This window comes from Tyto alba, unplaced genomic scaffold (assembly GCF_018691265.1).
Source record: "Tyto alba isolate M040663 unplaced genomic scaffold, T.alba_DEE_v4.0 Super-Scaffold_1000006, whole genome shotgun sequence".
Classification (NCBI taxonomy): Eukaryota; Metazoa; Chordata; class Aves; order Strigiformes; family Tytonidae; genus Tyto; species Tyto alba.
In genome coordinates, this window is record NW_024881272.1 from 3,034,263 (window position 1) to 3,060,155 (window position 25,893).

A 25,893-nucleotide genomic window follows, 5' to 3' on the forward strand; every position below is an offset into this window, starting at 1 on the left:
CTAGCTCTAGCTCGCTCTGGCTCTCTCCGACGTGCCCCTCCACCTCTCACTGAAGGGCTGTGACACCCCCAGCAGCTCCCCTCCCAGCGCTGGGGGCCGGGCTCGCCCCCGCGCCGCGCCAGCCAACAGCCAGAAACCAGCCACAGGGGTTCGCTGGTGAACTGGGAGAGGGAGCAGCACTGGAATTGGCAATAGGTTGTTGGTAACATTTTTGCTTTTGTTGTCAATTGGGGGTATTTCAGTGTGACTTTAGTCGGGTACTAGAGCCGTTAGGCTTACCCATGATTAACACACCTTATGTACTTCAAAAATAACAGGGCTTTAAAAGGTGGAAGGGTAAAGTCATTTTGAAAATAAGTTTGTAGCACTAAAGAGCCACAGTGCAATCAATGGTTTAATCAAACAACTACATTATATATATAATATTTAAAGAACATAAATATTCAGTAAATTCACTACAACATGTGAAAATAAAAGCTTCACATTCTCCCACGTTTTTTAAAGAACTGGGGACAAAGTGACAGACAGCTCCTAGACAGACTGCTCAGCTTCACAAACACCTCTTGCTTGAGGGACTGGACATTACCTTAGCTATCACAACGGGAAGGTAGGCTGCAACTAATCTAGAAGTTTCCCCATAAATTTTAAAGCATTTATAATCACGGCTCCCCCACCCCCCAGATTATAGTCAGTGGACATGCACTACTAGTCTATACAATGCAACATTTCACCAGAAAGTCATGAATAACACGTTTCCTTAAAAACTGCCCGCTCTGTGTTCTGGGGCCTGAAAGCTTCCATTTCATGTCACAAAAACCCCAAGTCTTTCCAGACAGAGAAAATAATGAAGTTACCCAAAGAAGCCTGTGCAGTTTTCACATCGGGATAAAGCTGATCTGAAAGAGCAGCGGAACGGACACCTATGTACAAGTGCTAGGCTGGAAAGGCGGAAGCGACGGGAGGCGCTTCCTCCCCAGGAGGATCCCCGGGCGTCAGAACGCTTGCGTACCACGCGCCACGGTCGGGCTAACCACGGGCAAGACCGAAGGAACACCACCCCATGGTTTCAAGTATATTACTTCTCACCTATCCGCGACGGTTTTTGCTTCTAGCTTCGGGTGCAGAGGGGCGAAGGCTTCATCTGCACGTCTTCCAGCAAAGGGAAGCTCTGGGCGATGACGTCCCTCCCCTTGAGCCCAAATGCCGACGGGTAAAGCGACCCCCGCTGAGCGCCAGCAAGGTCCGGAGCGAGGGGCGAGGAGTTTTAACATGCAAATCAACAGTAGCTGCTGGACTTCCCACGCCAGCCTACTGCCAAGTTTTAAAACTTGAACCTAAACTTAAGACACTAAATGGTAAACTTTGTCAAGTACTAAAATTGTCTTCCAAAGTGCTAAGCCACATTTGTTAAAGCTATGGCAAAAAAAAAAAAATAACAAAAAAAAAAATTTAAAAATATAATCTTTGAGCAGCTTACGGTTGAAGTCCTCCCTACTCAAACTGAAGCCCGGATAAGCTCGCAGCTAGGGCAGCACAAATTCCATAAAGCAAAGCATTTCCACGTCGCATTATGTCCGTGTGCTGGAATTTGGGGGATTTGCTTTAAAATGTCCTTTGCAGAACATTCTAATACATTCACCATAAAACCCTTTTATTGTAGGGAAGAGAGCAGGGCTGTCGAACTTCCAGGTTTTCTTCGGTTGCGCTGGCAAGGCGGGCAGCACCGCGGCTGGGGCCGGAGGGGGAGCTGCTGGCAGGTTCTGCGCAAGGAGGTTAGCGGGTTTGGGCTGTTTGGGGGATTTTTGACTGAAATATTTGTTAAAAAGCAAACCAACCTCCTGAATCACCTTGCACTGTGAAGTATTAAGCCCAGTGAACAGCAAGGTTTTAAAGTGTCAGTTTCCTCGCTACAGCTCTACTTGCTCATAATAAAATGACTAATAAATCTTTTCTAGGGAATCAGATTACCTCCAGCTGCAAGACTATCAGAAATCAATTCTCTACCAATCTTTTATATGGATAACCATTAGCAAATTACAACATTTAACACGTTCCTTGGCATATGTTACTTTTGAATAGACTTACTTAGCCATCCAATGCTGGGTACTTCACAGAGGCTACTATAACTGTGTCAAATGTATTAGAAATCCAGATTTACCTGGACAAAAATTAAGACATTCCAAACTGGAACACTCGTTCGGTTATCATGCATTAGGAACAAAAAAGCATGTCAAACACTGGAACGCACTGGAGAAGGTCATTTAGTCTCCTAGGGAAAAACCAAAAACCCAGAACAAAGACTAAATTAAATACAACCCAGAATACTGTCTAATCATATTGATAAGTGTACCGAGAGAGCCTGAAGGCATCACTTGTATCATCCATGAAGATAATGGTGGTGCCTTGTAATATTAAAGAAGTCAGAGCTATAAAAAGAGTTAGTCCCATCTCAGTTTTCCAGCACAGCTTATTTATGTTCCTTTGTTGGTGCATAGTACAGTTCCATGGGTTTGTTCACTTTCCAGTACTTCTCACTGACCAGTTCCAAGGAAAAGGACCCATTTAATACCTAGAAGAGAACACCAGAACAGAAACTAAATAAATCCGGTGGCTTGCACAGGTAGTGCTGCAGCAACAGAACAACTACTGAAATCAGAGGAACTTAAAGGAGTCACCGATCACGTGGAAGCAGGTATGAGCTAACCCCTGGGCATCGAAAAGCAACAATGCAAGCTCTGCTGAGCTCCGGCTGGTCGCACTGCAACAGCACCGCAAACCACTTCTGCAGTGTGCACACAGCTGCAGATGAGGGTGAACTGCAAACGGCGGGCGTGGGAGATGTGTATTTACAGCAGAAGCATCTCCGCTTTCGTCCGAGGGACCACCTGTAGCCACGGCTGAAAGCTCTGACCCAGACTCCTGCAAAGCACCTGCCTCTCTCTTAGCCAGAAGACTTATTTCATTTGGATGAATGCCCACGTGGAAGACCAGGCTCAGAGCTCAATCTAACCCTGACAGTGCCTTGCTGTTGTACCTGGATATCCTCAGGTCAGCAACCGAGAGGAGGGATCCTTCCCTAGGGGTACTCACAGCTCTCTCACAGCAGAACATGAGAAGCCTACACAGAAGTGGACAAACGCCACCTTACAACAGACGTCTCCCGGTGCTAGAGCTATCTGCTCTTGAAACAGGATTCTCAGATGAAGTATGATTTGTCCTCTTCAATTTTAACTGTAAAATAAGGGCGTAAGTCAGCTAGCATTTGCTGGCATCACTGGATTTTTCCCAAGTAATTTATGTGCCTCCTTTTCTACTAACAAAGCTTTTGCTGGATATAAAGCAATTGATCTGCTTCTAAATAAAGAACCTGGTGCTATGAATCTTTCCCCTAAGCCAACTCAGGAAAAGCCCAGCTGAGTGGATTTTAAATCAAATCTGAGCAAAATGCTCAGCTTTACTCTTGGACAGAAGTTGTACTTACAGTGAACTGCCCGTTGGCAGTAGCAATGTAAATGGTGTACTGCTTCTCACTGGCCGTGTCGAGGTTCATCTGGTTTGATTCTCCTTTACTACGAAGCTCCTCCAAGGCCAATCTCACAGCTAGGTACTTGGACAAGTGATCAACTGTGGCATTGCCTGAGGTCTTGATGTATCTGTGACAACAGCCACAAAGGTAATCAAAGCCATCCGAGTTACAGGTATGAGAAAAAGACGTCTGGAACACCACCAGATGTTAATCATCAAGTGTGAAAGGTCTTTAAAGACAGTTCCCAAACAAGGCTCTTCATTGCTTTCACCCAAGGCAGGCAAGCAGCTTACCAAATTGTATTATTCCAAAGCACCCTTACGTCTTTTGGACACTTTCCCCCCAGGCCCTCCTGCTCTTCGTAGAGAGAAGACAGACCTGCTCTCTCATCTGCTCAAAACGAAACACCGAGTAACAGGTTGCCAATGGGGTTTGAGAACTATTCACAACTGCTGAAATCTTCTCCCAGATGCTGTCTGGGCCCTCCAGACTTTAAGTTGTGAGGTGCAAGAGCTACACCCGCGACACACTGCACCTCGTTAAAGTTACTCTATTGTCTCACTATCTCTTCTCACTTCAATTCTTTGTGCAAGAACTAAAGGCTGACACAAATGCTGCAGAGGCTCTCCCAGAAGCTTAGTTTTCTCTTTCTTTGCCTTTCAGAATAATCCCCAGAACTCCCTTGCAGTTCCAAACCAAAAAGAAAAGCTGGCTGAAGCTTATAATATATTTATAGGCACTACACAGAGATGTCTCATCAGGAGAGAAAGCCAGGAAGAGATCTGAGGAAACTCCACGAGACTGCTCATTGCTGTGATCCAAAATTTGTAGTCTGTGCTTGGACTGGATCACAAAAAAAAAAATGCCAGGAAAAGCTTCCAGCCTACAAATCCTGCTGACACAGAGCTGCTCTGAAAACTGCTGACACTCATGCAAGGTTTGTTCATTCCCAAAGAATCTTACAATAAGTAGGAAGGGGCTGATATTATACCATCATCCTAGTACCTACTGTGAATTGCAATGCTAGAAACCTTTAAAATCATCTTTCTTTGAGATCAAAGGCTTAAAATAGATTCTTACTGTATTCTTGATAATAGTTGAGCAGCACTGTCTACCTGACTTGCAATGGCAAGAGGGAAAGAGCGCATTTCGTAAAACAGGATGTGGTATGTCTGAAGTAAATTGATTTTAAAAAACCCCAAGGAGTGACAGAAAACAAAAGCACCAGAAAATAACAGCAGAGCACATGGAGAGGAGTAGAAGGCGTTTACCTCGTCTGGGCACTGTCATCGTTCTCCATGAGGGTGGGATGAGGCCTGAAGACTAACTCGATTTCACTAGCGCCATCCATCACGGGGTCGATTGCCACGGGCGTGTTGTTATTGTCCAGTTCTAGCCCAGAATCATCCGATGTTTTGGTCCTCTTATTACTAGGCCCCGCTTCCTGGTTGCTGTGTGTTGAGGCATTGCTACAGTGCGAACTGTCACCGTTATCTTCTGCTCCGCTGCCATTCTCAATCTGTTGTTTCTTGCCCCTCTGTAGCCTGATCAGAAACGGGTAGAAATGAACGGTAACCCGCCCTCAGCGCTCACCCGGCGTACGGAGCCACAGTGCTCGCGCAACTCCTCCCTCTCCCAGCCTCCCTCACGCCAGGAGTTAGGCACAGGCACACACAGGCACTAAACGTTTCAGAGATATTTAAAGTTGGGGGGGGTTTTAAATAAATAAATTAATTTAAAAAAGCATTCCTTCTTCTAAAGATACTTGTAGACAAGATTGGATTTTTTCCCATCCCTCAAACACGTTTTAGTCATATTTTAAGAACATTTTTAACATCGTACAATTACTTTTATTTTTCAGGCAATTTCTGACCATTATTTTCATCTAAATACGAATCCACACCTGGTTAAAGATATAAATCACACCATGCTTCACCACAACATAAAGTCTGGGGCCTCCTTCCCAGCTGGCTCCCTTAAGTTTCAATGCACACCCAGAATTTCACTCCTGTGTAAACACCATCTATTCCAGCCTTGTGAATTAAGTCACAGTTAAAAGCCAAGTTCTGGCATTACGTGCGTTTATTTGCACGTAACAGTAATACGCTGGTACAGAATTCATTGTATTACAGTTTATTCTCTAAGACACAATAGCCATTATTTGGTAAAGCTAAGCTGAAATCTGCTGTCTACATCAGGCTGCCACAGAGATTGCCGGGAGCGATACAAAGGTTTCTGTTAGTAGAGAAACGCTGGAGAATTATTTTGCCAAAGGTTAAAAATTATTTTGTCAGACTTCAGAGGAGAGAAGAGGAATCTCAAGCTATGCAGGGCGTGAGGGCAGACGGTATTTTTGGTGTGAAGGCAAACAAGGTTACACGTGGACAAGTTACGTGGATTACGTACCTGTTCATAGCCTGAATCTTTAATCCTTCCTCAATGCTGTGACTTAGAGCTTGCTGGTTATTGTGCTTGCTGATTCTTGCCAGCACTCTCTCCTGATGAGCTTCATATTCGTCTCGGCTTGGATAAATTTTACTGATGAGAGCATCAAAATTGGGATCTGGTCTCAGCGATCTTTTTGAAACTAGCTTTTTACGACACGTGGGACATTCTTTGTTGCTGGACATGGACAAGAAGGGAGAAGACACTACTAACTCTGGCAGTAAAAAAACTCCGCCCTAACACTGCAATTCTTAGTCAAAGTGCTCACTAAATCTCAATATTTATAGTAAATTTGGAATGAGCTTCTATCTTTTTACAGATCAGGTAGCTCCAGATAGTTAAAAAAAAAACCCAATCATATATCTCCCTGCTTCTTTCTTTCTTTTTTTTTTTTCTTTTTTTTTTTTCTTTTTTTTAAAGTATGTTTAAGCAAACTGTATTTGGACTGAAGAGTTCAAAAGTTCCACTCTGCAAACTGGTTCTTCCCTCTGGCTGGATTTTCCCCTAGAAAAAAATGCACGTCTGGTGGAAATTATATTAATGCATAGTCTTTCTAGAACTCACAGGACAAAACAAAGGTTAAGGAACCTAGTCTGTAGTTCAAGCCCAAATTACTGGGAAAACTGAAACGGTCTTGTCCTTCCTACCATTTTGTTCTCATTTAACTAAAATGTCGGATTCACACAATTTTTTTCCTGTAAGAGGAAGAGGCCTCAATAGCTGAAACACTGGTGTCTTTACTCCTGATGGTTTTCTTGTTTCCCTCTAATGTATTTTTGCTAATTACTCACCCGAATTTACACAGGCACAGCAAATTAAGTTTGACCTCTTGACACAGGTAATTACCATTGTCAGAAATAGATGCATCATTGACTTAACTGCTGTTGGTTACCTCAGAATTGTATTACTTTTAAGAAAATATGAACATGTAACTGAGGAAAACAAGAAAACTTATTTGTACTTTATCATCAGCTGTTGCAGTAGTAAAGCTTGGAAGCAGGACTATGGCTGAAAGGCCACACAATTTCCAATTTTTTATCAGGAAAAGGAAGAGCAAGGGAAATGAGTCTCATTTCTGTAATTAATGTAGTATATTTTCGCTTTGTCGTTACTGGATCTAAAAAAATAAAAGAAAAAAGGACCAAAAAAAAAAAAATAAGGAAAGAGGTTTTCAACTCCTTGCAAGAAACAAAGTTATGGGATGATTACTCACATGAGTTAAAAAACAGATCTAGTCTGCCAGAGATGGCTGAACACACAAGAATGAAGCATGAAAGCTGTGCTACACACTCAGAAACTTGCAGTACACAGGCATGTAACTGTTCCACATCGACACCCAGGACTTAAAGGATTTCCTTGCTCACATTTCATATGAAGTGAAATCCTTTTCCCTGTAATAATATTTACATACCCACTCCTGAGGGCTGTAATGATACAGTCAGCACAGAAGCGATGCAAACATTCTTTTGTCGTCATGGTGTTTTTTAACATATCCAAACAGATGGGACACATCAGCTCACTGTGCAGGCTCCTGGGTGACACCACTATTTCCAAGCCGTCGGTGATTGCTTCCTAGCGTCAAAGAAAGTAAAAATTCTTTAGTGGAGTATAGTAACTTCCTCAGAGACTGCATGCTTTACTATTCTTTTAAAGAGAAACACAGTAAAAAGGCAAGATGTACACAACCACATCAAGCATACACACCCATGCTGCTGAAGAAAGGAAAAAAAGAAATAAAGATCAAACATCTTTTTTTTTTTTTTTTTTTTTTACTATTATGAGAGAGTTTTTGTTATGGAAGGATTTTGTTTTAAGTATTCTATCATTTAGAATAGGCAGCTAACAGTCCTAAAGGAAAAAGAAAATCTTAAACATTCTAGAAAACGCGCCACCATAAGGGCAGCTCTTTAGCATGTACTACCTGAGGCGTTCTTTGCAATTCATACAAACTGAGCTCCCATGTTTTGCTTAGAGGCTGCGTCCCGTTCGTCTGCACGGCTTGAGACATGGCTGGGAAGGCAAAGAGAAAGAGGTTGCACGGACGTACGGACACGGCGATCTCTGTGCCGGCAGCGCAGCCGCACGGGGGGAACGCTCGCTCATCCCAGTGCCGGGCTCCACCGCATTACACACGGCTAATCCCACGCTCCGTGCCACCCCAGAAGAAACTGAGGGGGTCAGTCAGCCATGAACACTTTGCAAAAATCCATTCAGGTTGTCAGACGGGAGCGGGGCAGAACTGAAGGCCATAAAACCTCGGCTGGGTGGTGCAAATGCTACCTGAGGCGGAAAACATTCATAAACCATCCGCTCACAAACGGGCGTAGGGGTCAAGCAGGGCCTACTGCCCAGAATTACCCACGCACACAGAAAACGAGCTGAACACGTTCACTGGAAGCACGCTATAATGCCTTTCAGTCCCCTCCTGAAAATACATCATGAGGGGTTTCCAATCAGAAGTTTAGAGAATACTGAAAGGTCGAGTGACGGGGTAAGTTCAGCCAAGAGGTCCAGCTTTTCTGCGCAACCGTGCTGGCCTTCAGGGGATGGGCACCTGATTCGCCAAGACTTAGGGGGATGGGGGGGAAGTCAGAAGTTTTTAAGTTTCAGAAACCCAAAGCACACACACATTATCAGAGTTTCACTCTTTTTTTTTTTTTTTTTTTTTTTTTTTAATCAGTAGTGGTAGACAGGCATTCCTGGAAAAGGACAGGGCTAGAAATAACTGCACTCAACAGACAACCGATACGCTCCACAATCACTGCTGCAGGATTTGCTTACAGGCAAAGGCATGCATCACCTTTTCATTAAAAAAAAACCCAAGTTTAAATTAAATACACACACACAGAAACACACACAGAAACTGTAATGCTTTCCCATCAAAATTTTGGGATTATTGTACAAGATGAGGCAAAATTACCACACATGGCCTCTGCAGACATGTGAAAAAACGACAGGTCAAAATGACAGAAGAAAAAGATGTTTCTGAACAGAAATCATTTTCACACTGGCGGAGAGGGGGCAGTCCTTCCCCTCTCCAAGAAGGTCTGCCTTGAAGCAGGAAACCTTATCCCAGACTGTGTGATATGTTTAAAAAAATAAATGTAACCATATAAGAGACGAGATTGCAGTTGCAGACATTTCTACCAGGTGGAAAAATCAGAAGTGCTTTCTTCCTTTCTTCTATCACTTCTGTTTAAAACCTAGGTGTGTATTTCCAGATCCTTCAAATCAGCAGCCAAATGCAGATTCTATTGGCATCTACTAGGTACATTATAATCCAGTTTCCAATTCATCCAGTTCCATATGAAAAGGGTCAACCTCTCTAGAGAACAAGGTTCCTTTAGAAGCTTTAATTAATTGTTGAGGGAAAAGCAAGAGAAGCCATGCAGCAAAGATTATTATATCTACCTTTATCCAGGCGCAGAAATTAGTTTTCTCACTTTATGAGAAAAGGAGAAAAAAAAAAAAAAAAAGAGCCTGACAATAGCCACATCTACTATTATGTCTAGTCAAGTAACAAGGGTCTGAAGAGGTGTCAAAAGAAATACTTAGGAGATGACAGACTGTCAACTCCAATTTTTACTATATAAATATTGTGCCTTAAAAATACAGTTTACTTCTCACAAGAGACACATTCCTCCGCGTGGATCAGTAAAGTAAGGCATCCAGTTAGGACTTTACCACCCCATTAAAAGTGATAAGGTCCCACGACCCATGTGCAGACTGTCAGCTCCCAGTCTGGCCAAGCACTGGACTGTCCTGTCAACGTTCTGGGCATTTTATTTAAATTATTCAGAGGTATGAATTTAATGATGGTATTAAGTGACACATCTCAGCAAGGAAGTAATGTTGAAAAGTGTGTTAGTGGCAAAGAAAGGAACTAGTATTTCTCTGTGTTCTAATTTCCACTCTTATTTAAGGTAATTCCAGGCATACAGTAAGTCAAGTCCTTCAATGTAAGGATTTTTGTTACGTGTTGTTGCCAGTCACTTGTTGTAACAGAGGCCCAACATGAATATTCTGTGCCTGCACTGGATGCTACTCCTGAGTGCCTTTAAAGCTGACACATTTAACTATCATTTCACCTACTGAGAGGTGAAGCTGCTCATCATTCACACCCTTCCCAAAATCTGCTGAAGCATACAGTCAGACTGCAGCAGATTAAGGCAACTAAATCCCAGTAAATCCAGCCTCTCTTAACAGAAACCCTGCTCCCAACATTATGCAGCTCCACCGCACTCAAGAGCTCACCTAAGCAGCTCCATAGCAGAGCTCATCGCATGCATGAGTAGTGACTTGCCAAAACTTGCATGCTTACACTTGCTAACCCAAAACGACAGCTCTCCAGGTGCCAGTCTGTCAGCAAACCTATCAATCCAGAAAACAAGTGTATTAACACTATCATTTATATTGCAGCTATGCCTACAAGCCCGAGGCCACACTGCAGAAGACACGGTACAAGTGTCATGATAAATAATTGACCAGCTTTATTCTAAAAGCTTCTAATCTGAGATGCTCAAGTGCTTCATTCTCACCCTAAGGTCTGCAGTGATAGCACTTTCCAATTTTAACAGGAAAACCACTGGCCTTAAAACTGGCTGAAAGCTGGAGGGATCCGCATAGTCCACTTTATCAGTAGCAAGCACCTCTTCTGCCTCTGGTATGTACAACGCCGAAATCTGAAGAGCAGTGGCAACATGGTCAATTCAAACATGCTGAAAAGCATCCCCCCCCCAAAAAAAAAAAACAAAACAATGACAACAACAACAAAAATCACATCACACTACATGGACTTTTTGATCTGCTTGATGATCAATAAATAAGCCTCCTTAGCTTTTTCCCTGTTCCACTGTATTTTCCAGATCTATACTGGGCCTGAAAAATACACGTGAACGAGGCTTGACTTCTCTTCCTTATGATACTGTTGGACATCAGATGCGATTACGTTTCCTCACGCTGCTGAAATCTAATACAGCAGTATCAACAGCTGGCACCGGTATCAAAAAAATCAAACTCTACAATCAGGAGAAGTATTTTGACCTAAAACTGCACTGACCATGTAATAGCCACCAAGGATCAACCAGTAGTCCCCAGACTATAACCAGTAAACCTCTTCTTCAGATGTTCTCATTAATGACTGCATTCACTTGGGGAACAGAGGTAGGAAAAACCTCTGCAGGTCGCTGACTCTCAAGTCAAGCATTACTACTAAGCAGGAGGAGCCTGCACTGGCCCTTTGCTCTCAGGTTTAACAGCAAATAGTTAGGCAGCTATACTGATGCGTGTTTTAAGCAAGCAAGCACTCTTTCTAGGCAGTCATTTTCAAAGCACATCCCAAATAGCACTGCCTAGTTCATTTTCAGGTGTCGCTGATCTCCAGCAGAAAAAGCCCTAATGAGCAAGACATGCCTGGACTGGCCTCCAGCGTCCCCTCTGTTCTTGTGCTGGCTGCGGAGCTGAATTGCTGTGGACAGACCATCTCCAGCTCTCCTTGCCTGGCACAAAGGTGAATTCGACAGAAGGGCTTTTTCTAGCTGTTCTGACAGTGCCAAGACATTCGCAGCCTGTAACAGTAACACAAAATAAGTCCTTAGTTCAGTTTTCTTTTAAGACAGTCCACTGCTACTACATGTGAAGCAGGTATCTGCTAAAAGAAATCCTGGATGGTGCAGGCCAGACTGGCTGATCCTTTCTAAAGCTACAAAATTAGGAAAAGGCTCTCATGAGCCAAAGAAAGACTTCCCCCCCCCCCCCACCCCCCCCCCGTTGTTGACACTTTGTTCAGAGTGAAAAATGTAAAACGGAAAGTTTCTAGGCAGAAGGTACAACAGACTTTTTATTAACTACTACCGGCAAGGGGAGAGAAGATACAGAATAAATATAAAACCTCACATTTATTCTTCAGTCTGGAAATTTATTCCACTGACATCTCATATTCTTAAGATCAGTTGGATCCTCACTGACACAGTTTACTATTCCACTGCATCTCTTTCGGTGGCTTTTTCTTTTTTTAAAAAAAAAAAAAAAGTCTTACGTAACAATGTTTTTGTGCTCTTTTTTCCAAGTAAAATATAAAGCAGATTTCATCACAATGATATCTACTTAAGTTTTCAGCTGTTCAACATTTCAGATCTTTTCCACTTTATAAATGAAGAAGATGGGATCTCTTCTTCACAGGTCACACGTGCTAGCATAAGGAACAACGTCAGAAACCCCCTGTGAGCCTTTTTTCATCATTAAGTTTTTGAAAAAACTTCTAACACACCACAGCTTCATACTTTTTAATAATTTTTTACCTTTATGACTTGTCTATATACCAGGGTGATATGAAGGGGAGAAGCCACATTCCTGTCAGGAGATCAAACATCTCTCTTTCAGAGCCACTAAGAATTACTAGTTGTTGTGACTGATGCTATAGCCAGAGGGCCAACTCTTGTCAGTCATAAAAAAAGAAGAAAAACAACAAAAAAAAAATACAACAAGCCCTAACCAATATAAGAACACCTGCAATCCTTCAGACTGATTCAGTCTTCAAGCACAGTAAAACTCTTAAGCACAAACTTTGTAATTACAGAGTACACACATCTGTCACTACCAAAGCAAGAGCTCACTGGTATAATCAAAAGAACATATTACAATTCTGAGAACCAGAAATGTTATGAATCTGTTCAGGTTTCATTCCCTGAATGAAACAGCATCTGAAAAAAGGGAAACAAGCTAACAGTATTTAGTCATAAAACCTATCTAGTTACTTTGGGTCTTTTATAGAAGAAAACTGGAAGATGAAACAAGGAGATTACTAAATATTATCAGAACGTATAAATTTTCATGTCTTTGTATCCAGGACGTTTCTCAGTTCTCTGCATTGCCAGAACATTGAAAACAAAAGAAAACAAAATCCACCTGTGCTGTCCTTAAGGAACTTTGGAAACTTTTGATCAGCTTTATATAACCAAACTTTATCCACAAGTTGAATAGCTCCCTGACTAGAGCTAGGAGACGAGCCTGCCAGCTTCACTAAAAAGCATCACATCGCTTCGTTTGAAAGACTTGCAACTTAAGCCTGATTTCCTTGGAAAACAGGGCTTATGCAATCTCACTCTTCATGCTCATCCATCTGTAAACTATTTTCCAAAACAAATTTGGAGACAAATAGCTGGGGTTTAAAAACATAATGACAAAGTGAGTCTTGTTCCTCAAGCACTGGAAAACAAGCAGACACTTATAGGAAAAAATAACAGTATGAAAGACCCCATCAGAATGGCCCCTCTGATCTCCTGCCTGCTTACTGGCTGGGGAATTTATGCCAGCGAGCCCTTCCAACGTGCTCAGAAAAAAACTCCAGCAACATCCGCACTTGTCACACACCACATCCACTTTACAAGCTCTCTTCCACTGAAATACATCTAACTATTTGCTCAAATGCAGTCATGAGTCACAGTAGGTTGGGCATTCGGGTATCCCATGCCTGAAACTGTCCAGTAAAAATAAAAAGCCAACTGGCAACAAGTACGCTTCAGAGCTGTGGGCAGGCAGGCTGTTCTGGCTACAGGGCAGCCAAAGCAGGAGCTACTTTACCTTTTCAGAGTTTTACCACTCTTAGATTCACCAACACATAACTGACCCTTAATCTTATTTCTCAAAATTTGTCATTTGTGAAAATTTAAGATTTCCTGAGCTCTAGCTTGGAACTAACCTTGATGGTGGCCTTGCTTTAACCAGGGAACGGGGGACTTTCTACTGGATGCCATCAGAGATCCCTCACAACATGAATTTTCTCAGAAATGCTCTGCAGTGCCTATATTAGCCCAGGCAAAGGCTAAAGAGCAATTGCAGGCATGGCTGTGTCTGCACACCTGGAGATCAGAGAAAGGGTGGAATGGTACCAAGCAGCTGGAAGAGATAACCCACAAACCCAGCTTAGGTGTGGCCATAACCGTATCAGCTGCTACTTAACTCAAAACAGTGTACTAATCTCTGATACTTTCCTGAAGAAATACTTTTGCAGAAAAAAGATTGCATCAGGCTCTCTAAAAAAAATAATACACACATTTTTACATAGTATTAAATCATTAGAACTCAACTGATTTTTGTTCCAAGTTTCAAAATGTAGATATTTAGACTTAAAACAGTAAGAGAGTTAGACCTCTATTTGGTATGCCAAGTTCAACAGCACTTTCAAGCATTCTAATTTTTTTTTTTTTCCAAAGGATTAGTTCTTTTAAAAACAGGCATCATAGTGCAGTTACTTGGAAGCTTAACAGCATTAGAGTTTTATGTTTTACTCTCTCTGATATTGTAATATTAGGGACAAATTGCATGTTTTGACAGAATATTCAATTCAATCATCCGTTTCAATTTATTCAATTACAACATTCTGAAATTTAAGTTTTTCTGCTTTTAATTCCTGGCTAAGAGCTTACTTTAAAGAAAAAAACCCACCACATTTCTGGATAGACACTATTTGAAGGAATTAATCTTCACTGTAGTTCACTGGCAGCTCAGATTGCTTTATATTCAGTAGTAATCTAGGACAACTAGTACTAGATTACAATCTAGTACTTTTAGTATTCTTTCTCTTCTGAAGTTTTTTTCCTCTCTGGATCTCCCAATCCCTGGGAGACAGATGAATCAGGTTCTGGCCTGGAGCTCATTTTGTTCCCAGCTCTTAAATTAACTGCTCCCTGATCCTGAACAAGTATGTCACTGCATTTGTTTGTGCCTCCCCTTCCTCTCTTGTTTACTCATATTGTCATCACTCCTCAAATTGTCTCTCCATAAGTTTATATTGCAGTCACTGTAATTACATGCTGATCTCAAAAGGGGATAAGCTTGAGAGAGGAACATCTTATTAAAGTGTTTTTAGTCCACTCAGCCATCAGTCCCTGTCCTTCCAATATCAAGTTCTATGTCACAATGTCCCTTACTGGCAAGGTTTTCACTTCTTTATATTTGCAAATTGAATTCAATATTATATTAGTCATGTGTATGGTCATCTTCTCTTGACAGTTAGCAGTCGTGATGTATGCTAACAACAAATTCAGGCTCATGGATTCACGTTCAGAGTTGCAACCAGAACACAGTGCCTCTGTACTGCCGCTCACCTCCAACCTGCAAGGTTCAAGTTTTTAATCTTGCAGACATCTCAGAAAGAAAATATGGTTTGGTATCCATCATAATCCCTTACAGTCATTAAAACCTCATTTAAAAATCTTTAGCAGGTTGTGCTGTGGACTCATGCCATGAGCTACACATTAAGCAACAACTACGTAAGCTACCGAAAACAAAATGAGAAAGTATTTGCCACAACAAAAGGCAGGCAGGCAGCCAGAATAAACTGGTACGTGTCAAACAGTAAAATCCATAGGGTAGTCTAATTCTATATGGAAAGCATAAAGCCAGAGCAAAAGGATCACTCATAAAAGGTAACTTCAGAAAGGTGGTGGGATGTCCCCTCTTGGAGACAGTCACACTTGACTGGATGTGGTTGTGAACAACCTGATGTGCCTTTACCAGGAGGCTGTATTAGAAGATCTCTGAAGGTCTCTTCAATCCAAGTTATTCTAATTATGGGGTTATCCCACTACTGGAGACATTTATACTTAGTTTTGCTGTATAGAAAGTGACACAGCCAAGAAAAGCCCACAGCAACTAACACTAACCAGCCAATAAAGCACTGCCATAATAAAAAGCTGAAGAAACCTGAACAAGACCTTCTCCTACTCCGCACACCATTTACAATTTATGTGGCTGATTATGATTACATGAACATCCTCCTTACCCACAAAAGAAACATCAGAAGGCCTTTCTGGGACTACAGTGACCACTAGCTTTATACAAAGTAGAACCCATTTGCTTGAACTGTGGGAAAACAGCAAGAAGGGAATTGGCCTTCGGATATCTAGTATATTATAAAAAATAACCAGCAAGTCTGCTTAAGATGGGAGTTTCCTCCATAAACTCAAGCTGTAACCACATATTTAAGAAAAATAACACTTTCCTTAAATACCTTCTGAGAACTTGTGGAACCAGCAGTAAAATTTGCAAGTAGGTATTTTTGTCTCACTTGGAAAATTAACAAACAAGCCCCAAAACACCACACAAATGTTTTCTGAGAATACTGTTTCTCTCTCCCGTATGTGCATTTAAATTGACCAAGAGCAAGCAAAAATGCCTCGGGTTTTGACCACGGCCTGCAAAGCGGCTCTTGAGAGCTGAAGGTATCTGCCCAAATTTAACGTTTGCAGCTGTTAGAATAGAGCTGTAAGTGGTGACGGATTAGTAATCCATTCATGAGAATCAGATATAGACTACAAAAGGAATATTATCAAGTGAATAGTTTCAGCTACTATCACAGGATGCCTGAAAGTACATTCACAGGCTAATTTCAAAATTAATACCACTTTATCACTTAATACTCTACAGTAATGTAAGTGAGCTCCTTTGTAAATGCCTGCTACGTTTAAAAACGAGTGGTTAGAAATGCTTACACAAAGCCGAGGTTTAAAATACTTTTGTACACATTAACTAGAAGTCTCTCATCTGCAAAGCCCAATCAAAGCCAATTAAAAGACTATTAAAGATGGCAAATTAATACAAACTATGAAGCTGAAACTTCAAATAGCAATTACATGCTCCAGAAGTCAAACCTGATAACAAATAGAGTGTTTACACCATGCTTTCCACCCTGACGATATACCAGCTTGCAAACAAACGCATCCTTGGACTACAATTGTGTGATAGAAACACTGAATTAGAAAAAAAAAAAAAAAATAAAAATGAGGGCAAAGAAACATAGGTGCAGCTTGTTAGATGCCCCATGAAAGAGATAAAACCAGCACACCAGCAGCTCCAGGGGCAACAGTGTTGCTGGGAAATAAGAAAGGAATCAAATTCTTCTCAAGGCATCATCCTTGGACCCTGAATGTTTAAAACCACCTGCATCATTACAACCCTAACCACCACCTTCCCACCCCCCAAAAAATCCTCACAAATGCCACCTCAGTCCTCCCCCAGTTCTTTCCCAAACACGACAAGGAAAGGGACTGTTCCCCCACGCCCCCCTGGCAGCCCCCCGGCCCCCCGAGCGCGCCGGCAGCCTCCCCTCCCACCCCTCTCCAAAACTACTGCAAGAGCAAAGATCCCCCCAACCCAGAGAGAAACCCTCAGCTACCTCCACTGCAGATTCCACTGCTGCCCTTCCATTCCTCCCCGGACAACTGAATAATGGTAAAAACCCCACATTTATGGTTGCTCAAAGGCTGACATTATAACCCACAGCTTAGGAAAGCTATCAGCCACAAGGCATTCACGTAGCTAGGGATCCTCTCTCTTTTCCCAGGTCCATTTTTAAGGGGTTCTGTATTTGCTTTTTTAAAGAGCAGACCTGGATACCTGTTTTTGAGCTAAACAAAATAAACAGAAACCAAGCCTGAATAAAGATGTATGAGAATGAAGATCGGCTGGGACTACCCTGAGGCCACACATTACCGTAAATAGTAACGTACATTAACGGGAGCAGTCGGCGGTGCCTGCTACGGTCCGTGTTTAATGGGAGGAAACAACTTAAAGCAGATCTACCCTGTCACTACTTTAAGTCATTCCCATTTCAGTTACACCTGAAGGATAGCGTGATGCACACTGCGAAACCCACACAATGTGACAACCATCCTGACAATCCCATTTGAACAATGTTTGCATCTGGTTCCTTGTCATCTGATCTTCCTACTTTATTTACAGAAGTAAATGAAGAGATTAACATTCAGATGTTTTGATCAGTTATATCAATATAGCCCCACTATGGCTGAGAAAACAATTTAACTATAATAAAACCAGAAAACTAATATTAAAATGAAACACAGATTTTACTTTCAGATAGGTACATCCAAGTCCCACTGAACGTCAGATAACTGATCAACTGGCACAAGGAAGACGTTACTAATAAAATACAATTATCTGTACATGTGTGAGTGCCAGATGTGCCCTACACTCAAGGTTGTTCCAAGTTCTACATTTAAAATACAAATCCAGCCTGGTCTGTATGAAAAAAATAACATATTCTCCTTTTCTTTATAGTATTGTGTCACCAGAATATGCATTAGGAGAAGTTATAAGTATGCACTTTTACAGGTTGCTTGAAAGCACATAACCTTTAAGACAGTTTGTCAGATTCTCTCATTTGCCACTTAAAATTGAGTCTAAATTTCTCAAAATGTGAAGCTCACTGAAGTCCATTGTAAAGGTCACCTTAGAAAAGATTCATACTTTTTCCTCTTATCCCATTAATTTCAGTAACAACAATTTTCATCTAGATGAGACTGGACTACATGAGAAGTTACTTTATGGCATTTAACACTGGAAATACATAAAAATTAGGGAAGCTGCGTTTATTCTCAAAGCAAGTATTATAAAGCTCTGCATTTTTAGACGGTCAAACTGAGAAATCCAAAGCTTGTCAGTCTATAAAGAGCAGTTAGCAAAGAAAGACAACCTCATTTCTGCCCTAGAGCACTACCAGCCAGGAGGAAAAAAAAAAAAAAAAAAAGCTGTCTAATTAATTCAAGACCACAGACTCAAAAATGTCCCAAAGCAGCCAATAAAACTGAGGAATGCAGAGAAATCTGAGGCACTGGCGCAGTTAAACAGCCTCGATGGTAACACTACAGACATTTCCCAACATGATTGTCCCTCTCAATCACGCTAGTTCCGAGTTTTTCAGTTTTCCTGATAACTACCCCCAAACTCCCATTTTCCCACAACCTGCCCCATAAACTTAACAGGCATTTCTCTTCAACATAAATAAATAAAAAAAAGTTCTTCCTAGAAAACCAAGTAACAACACCCAATGCTGTGATTATGAAACGTCCAACAGACAGATGACATCTGACAGAGGGGAAAAAAAAATAATATTGGTATTTCTGAAACACACTAGTTTGCTAGCACATGGTATTTCACAGTTTCTTCACTGTGTTTATTCTCCTCAGGAAGAAAGCATTTCATCTGGTGCCTTAAGATGGGGCATCTTCCAGTTAATTGCCATTCACAGCTTACTGGACCTGAAATGAATTGATGCACTGAGTATGGCAGCATTTCCAATCTGGCCATCAAACTGCTCATCCTGGCCTTTAGAAACATTTGTGCTGTGACCTCATACAAACCATCTGGTATCCATATGTATGCCTATGGAAGAATTCAATCAATCTGATGCTAACAGAAGTGACCAAAGAGAGATAATCCTCCTGTTTCAGATGTCAAGAGCATTAAGAAAAAAAAAGCACCAAATTAAGCTTTTGATCATACTCAAGGCTGTTTTATCACAGCACTAAGAACAGTCATGTACTTTCAGACATGTCAGAAGTATGTGATTTTAAGTTGGTGCTTCTCTGTATACTTATAGAAGTGTAAGAGCATATAAGCACTATACTTCCATGTACATTGGTCTTCTGTAACTGATGCTCAAATCTGAGTTTATTCTAATGAGTTCTATATTCCCTGCTAGGGGCACCAGTGGCCTTTTCACACTGCCTCCTGCATCACTCCAGTACTGGCAATAACTTCAGTCCTTAGTGTTCAACTTCTTATTTACAGTTCTGTATCATACCCTCCCAGACATCTCCTGAGCTACAAAAACTGGGATATACAAAATTATCACATTTTCAGAGAGCTCTCTCTGTATCATGTTAGTTGCCTCCATGGGGTCCAGAATTCACCCGCCTTCCCCTAGCTGTCATATCTATAAATGCTCTAGCTCATCACATTCCAAAGCCAGGCTACTCCTGAACTAAAAAGTTTAGATTCTTTTTGTTTTTCTCTCTGAGGAATTAAGTAGAAAATTTCAGATTTTGGCACACACACAAAAAAGAAAAAGCAGCAAACATTGCCCACTGTTCTAATGCAACAGGTGGTAAGATCATTTTAATCTTTAAAGCTGAAAAAATCCTGGTATTTACCCTTTCACACCATCTATACCTTGTCCAAAGTCAGTACTAAAATACGATACTACATTAACACCTTCTGGTACTAGTGAAAACAAAGCTGTTACAGGAACAGTACCTTTTCACTCCTCATGTGGGCCAATAAATGCAACGAGCACTTGACCTAAGATTTGCCGAAGACCTTCACCTACAGTTCATATAAAGAGGAAAACAGCCATTACCAAGTCATAATTTAGCCCTGTGAGGTAACGATATTAAGCAAAACTCTGTGGGAGAGGGAGTAGAATTGCCATTTTCTCTGTTATTTGTTAAATTTTATGCAAAGTTCCCCATAATATGAAGCACGCTACTGTAGTTGTTAATGAAGTTCTTAAGCTCTTAGAGTTAAATCAACCTTAGACTTCAAAATTAATAACCAACCATGAAGGAGAAAAGCAAAAACACCATTCTAAAACCCTGCCTACAATTCATTTCAGTGCTGTATTAGATCAGTGTAGGAGGGCTAAAGGACTGAAAACTTTCGGGAGCCGTCAAAAGTAAACCTTCAAACTCCAGAAAAGCTGAATCTGTCACAGCAGCTAAATGATGCACATTGCCTTGGGATGTTTTTAATCACACTTTCCCTCCCCCCGCCCCCCCCCCCTTTTCTTAAATTAATTGTCTAGTAGCATGTTTATAGTGCACTGGATTTCACAGTTTGAAGTAAAAGATCACATCTACATGGATTAACAAAACACCACATATCCTGCTGTTGTGGAGTGTAACCAATCCCCCTTGCCCCAGAATTACGCTACAGAACCAGTGCTTTTGTTTTTATAGTACTTTCTTACCCTCACAGCAGTGCTGGCACGTTTTTTTGAGGCTAACCAATTTCTTGCTGTCTCCCTGAAGTAACAGCTGCTGAAAGCGAGAACTGACTGCTTCAATCAATAAAGGTCAAGTTTGATCATTTCCCTAGCCCTGTTGTTAGCCTTTTAGCTTGCTGTACATTTTAATAGAAATCCTATGAACATACTTGCACTACAGTTCAAATGATCTTTCCCATCTCCACAAGTGCTGTTACTAGTTCAGCAGCAAAGGTTAGGTCTCTAGAAAACTAGTCTTCTACATTCAGATTTTATAATGGGAGACACGCTGTCTTTGACTGATGACTGTGCTGGTGGAAATCACTTTTCTATAGCTACAGTTACACGAGGAAAAAAAGAAAAAAACCCCACAAAACTGCAACCGCTTTTTACCCAACAGTTCGACTCACTTTTGGTGGTGATAATGAAACACACTGATTCAATCTCACCTTCAGGACTTTGCAATTTTAACACAACACTGTGCTCACCCAGATGAAAAACTCCTGCCAGGGGCACGTGTGGCGAAAGCTCTCCCCTTCCTTCCCGACAGCTGCGGTGGTGTCCGGCACCGCCAACATCAAACCTTGCACCCTGTCCAACTGCAAACACGAGGATAACTTTTATGGGATGTTAATAAACAGAAGCTACGGAAGTGATGCGTTACTTCCCTAGCTCCTTTGTCAGAGCAGTCTCCAGGGCACTGCGGGGGCCGTGCCAGCCCTCCATGCCCCTCCGAGCCCGGGGCAGCGCGGCTCGCTCGCCGCCCGAAACCAAAGGCCCGTGGAAACGGCCACGCCAGAGCCTGAAGGGCAACGCTTCAGGAGCCAGCACGGGTCTGCTTCCACTGCCACTGGGAAGCCAGCTGGGGGTTGTTATTTTTCATCTCACCAGCAGAAAACAGGAAAGCGTGCTCATCAGCTTCTCGGACTACTGCTTTGGCTGCTTTGTTACAGCGCTACAGGGTCCGAGATGCTTCTAAGCAAACTTTAAGAAACATCATAGAAGCTCCAGCCAAATACACTATAAATCATGTGTACTGCTCTCCCCGGGCTACTGGGATCACACCAAGTGAGTCCCTTTGTTATCCTTCCCTTCAGCATACAACACACCTACATTTATTACTATGAATGGCAGTAAGCAGTAGTATTCTAGTGAGTTTACACTGTGGCGGCAATTCTGAGAATATCAGATCAAGAAATATGCTTGGCTTTCAGTTTTTCCAGAGCTATGTTAGATAGCCACAAAAGTTTCTCACCCACTTACCAGTTATCATAGTGAAGCCAGCCACAACGAATAGTGATCATTTGCTTAATGAGAACAAAAGACAGCTTGGTTTTTAATAAACTGAAAACTAACTCCCCCACAACACCTGAGAGACAAAAAGGAAGACCCAAGTCATCTTATGTATGACTGACTTAATAGCTACGATAAATATACAGAAACAAAATTGTTCATTTGGCAACCTGACAACTTTCATCTAAAGCTGGGTGACAGCTAACAACACTTTGTTTTAAGGACTCTCTTTCAAATAAAACTGTGCATTTTGTAAACAGTACTGCAGGAGCAATACATACAGTTTAAACTCAGTAATCATCCAAAATCGTTTAATTTTATCCCCGAGTTGTGAAGAGTCAAGAAAGGATTAGGTTTTTAATTAGTTAGCAGAATACTACTGCTAACTCCCAGCTGTTCGTAAGAGAGCTCCAGGATCCAGAAGTAGGGGGGGGAGGGAGGGAGGCAGACAGGGATAATTCCTAAAATATTTCTCCATTGCAACAAGTCTAAACAGCTTCGTAATATCAAACGGTGCTCATTTCTCAGAAAATTAAGAATTTAAGGTCAGCTTCAAAGGCCAGTTATTTTCACCAACAAGCAGAACCAAGTTTAGGCTCAACAGCAACCCATCTCCAATATTTTTCCTCTTTATTTGCATCATTATTAAACTGCTGATCTATTCAGTAAAAATAGATAAAGGGTATTTAAGCACAAAAAAAAAAAAAAAAGAAGAAAAAGTGAAAGGAATCCCTTTACTCTGATACTTCTTTCATGCATGCTCTCTGAATTGATGCTTTTGTAACAGCAGATCCAGTGCTCCTTTTCAGAAAAATATAACTGAGCAGTTGCAGACTTATGTCTCATTTTTGAAGCTCCCTTTTCTCCATGCTTTCCCCCCCCCATCACGTTCTTTTTGTTAAAGGAAAGAGAAACTTTTAAAGAAAGATGAAGAAATTCACATATCCCAGCATCTATTTCACATGTAAGACTGATGTCTTTCCTATAGGTGCCAACCATATTTCTGTTTCATGGTAACAAGGCCCTGAAAATGCCAGAATTCTGCTCTAGTCACCCAAGATGCCCAGCCAAGTCTTTATACTCAACAGATTACCATGCATCAGTCTTAACACACAAAATGCCATTGATAAAGGGAGCCCCAGGCAATTTATTTCACTGGCGCTTGCATATTATTTCAACTCTAAGACATGACAGGCAGTGCTTTTCTTGGCAGCTGCAGTAGGACTGGTATTTCAAAGCTTTGAAGCCAGAGGTCAAAATTTTAGCCACTGAAGAAGTCAAAAAACTCCTCCAAAGCAAAAAATCTGTGTCTCACTACTACCACGAAGCGGAATGCAGAAAAAACTAAGGCAATTATTAAACAGTGTAAATAACAATTCACAGAGTCAATAAGGTCTGAAGATGTTCTAAACTTATTAAAGTACCACCACTGAAGCACACCACAGGAGTCAGATCTAGCCGCAAAGCTTGCTACCCAACCCTGTGGCTCACGCTAACATCTGTCCAGTGAAAATCCCTCCCACCTCCAAACAACTGACAAAGCTAATCCTTCAAACAAGTGTATCTTAATACAAAATACACTGCTTATCTATATCCGGCACTTTCAAAGTGAGCGCCTCTGTCTCAGCTGACAAGTTGAATGCCAGCTCTGAGCTTGACATGATGTATTAAAAAAAGTCAAATTATCTCATTACAAAAGTTTTTAACGAAAACATAGTTGAATACAAATGAGCATACCTCTGCAGGATACCCCTGTGACAAATCGAGTCTTTGTCACTGAATGAATGACACATTTGATTAAAGAATTTTCCCCAAGCAAAAATAATTTCACCCGCACACCAGTCACGTTTTTTCAAATGCAAGCAATTTCCTTTAATCCTTAAAAGCCTGCGTGCAACGCATAGTTATTACACAGAGCTGCAACCGCTTCCAAACAGGACTGGATTATGATTTATCATACTGGAAATCATCTTTCTCCACTAGCTGTCCTCTGGATTTCTATAGAATTAGGCACTTGATCCAATTATTTTCCAAAGAAGAAGGTCTGAAAAACAAATAGCTTAACAAAAAATCCCAAGAAGAACACTGCTCAGAGTGTGCATTTCATGTATACGCTATGCCACGGGTGGGTCCAAGGAAGGCAAACGATTTTGAAGAGCCAGCTACCACAAAGCATAAAAGTTGGCAAGAAATGGGTGCTAAATTCCTATCTGAAGCGTGAGAGAGAGGGTGTGAAGGGAGGAGAGACATCTACAGCTCCCGACACAGTGTCTGTGCCCTGTTGGAAAGGATGACATTTTCACATGAGCACTCAGGTCTTTCCCAGCACCACTTTACCAACATCACACCTCGCAAACACTGTTCAACACGGTGATGCGCACGGGCTTTAAGAGGAACAAAAGACTGGGAATGCAGAGCAATAAATCACGTTGAATATTGCATTTTAAACAGGGGCAATTTATGAAAAGAACAATAACGGCTGGCGACTCTGTTAATCAGTTCTCCCTTCACAACTAAGGCATTCGGCAGCACGCTGCTCTCTGGGTTGGTGCTAACGGTATGCGGTTATGATATGGTGATGCGTATGGTCCATCTCCCTGCAGCTTCCAGAGTGCATATAATATGCATATATATATATATATATATACACACACACACACACACACACACAGAGGTATTGCAGCACCTCCGGGCTTCGTGGCCACACGCCGGGCCCCCGGGGCGGCTGAGGGCTTGCGGAGCTCCCCGCGGCCCCGCAGCAGGCTCCAGGCTGGGGCGGGGGGAGCAGACGGGGGTCCGGGCACGGCCCCCGGCCGCCCCTCAGCCCGCGGGGCCGGCAGCCGAGGGGCGAGCAGCCCCGGCCCGGCGGGGCCAGCCTGTCAGGGCTCGGGGCGAGCGGAGACACCTGCGCGGCGACTCCCCAGCCGGGGCACCCCCGGCCGCGGCTCCCCCCCCCCCCGCCCGGCCCCGGGCAGCCCACCCAAAACCCGGAGGGAATCCCGCCCCCCCCCCACGCCATAACAACCGCCTCCCCCGCACCAGCGCCGGGCACCGCTGCCGGCACCGGCCGCCCCGCAGGGCGTGGGGGGAGAGACCCGGCGGTAGCGACCGCGGCCCCCGCCCGCCGCCCTGCGCTCACCGCCCGCCGGGCTCCCGCCTCACCGCGCCGCTCCCGCCGCTGCCCCGGCAGCACAATATGGCGAGCGGCAGCCTCCGCAATGGAGCTCGGGAAAGAGAGGGGAGTTACATATTCATGGCCGGGGCTGGGCAGGGGGAGCGCGGATGGGGCTGCCGAGACCGGGCCGCCCAGCGCTCTCCTCCCCCTCCTTCCCCGCCGGGGCGCGGCGGCGGCCGGGGGCCGCTCGCTCCTTTCCCCGCCTTCCCCGCACCTCCGCCCGGCTCCCCGCCGCCTGTCAGCGCCGCGCTCCCCTTCCCCCCCCCCCGCCGCTGGTCCCGGGCGATGCGGGGCTCCCCGCCGCCTCTCACCTCAGCCCGGCGCTAAGCCCTCCGGCCGGCGGGAGGGCCGCGCTCCCTTGAGGGAAAGCCGCGGGCGGGCGATCGGCGCGATCTCGTGTTTTCCCCCCGAGCCTCCCGCTGCCTGCCCGGGTGCCTCCGTGACGGGCGGGACGGCGGCGGTGTCCGCGCTGACCCCCGGCAGCCGCCGATGCGCCTCATCGCCGGGAGCAGCCGCGGCGTGAGGTTGTTAAATGGTCTGTGGGGAAGAGCCAGCACCACACGCGCGGCCTGCGGCTGGCCATTGCTGCGCTTTTCTCCCGTGACATTCCCCCTTGAACCCCGCGGCTCTTGCTCTCGGCCCCTCTCGGGGGAAAGGGACGCGCCTGCCATT

General features: G+C 43.2%; 1 protein-coding gene across 2 annotated transcripts; it reads right to left on the bottom strand.

The window, feature by feature from the left end:
* Positions 1-266: 266 nt before the first annotated feature.
* Positions 267-25,806, bottom strand: RNF2 (ring finger protein 2). 2 transcript variants are annotated; one of them, XM_042786087.1, is made up of 7 exons: positions 25,533-25,806; positions 7,893-7,981; positions 7,383-7,543; positions 5,933-6,148; positions 4,798-5,070; positions 3,482-3,653; positions 267-2,569 (listed from the first exon to the last, which is right to left on the bottom strand). In XM_042786087.1, exons 2-7 carry the CDS (start codon positions 7,977-7,979, stop codon positions 2,468-2,470), a joined length of 1,011 nt encoding a protein of 336 aa, XP_042642021.1. In that variant the 5' UTR covers positions 7,980-7,981; positions 25,533-25,806; the 3' UTR covers positions 267-2,467. The 2 variants fall into 2 exon arrangements, with proteins under 2 accessions (XP_042642021.1, XP_042642020.1); XM_042786086.1 differs by lacking the exon at positions 25,533-25,806 and adding an exon at positions 25,186-25,408.
* Positions 25,807-25,893: the final 87 nt, after the last annotated feature.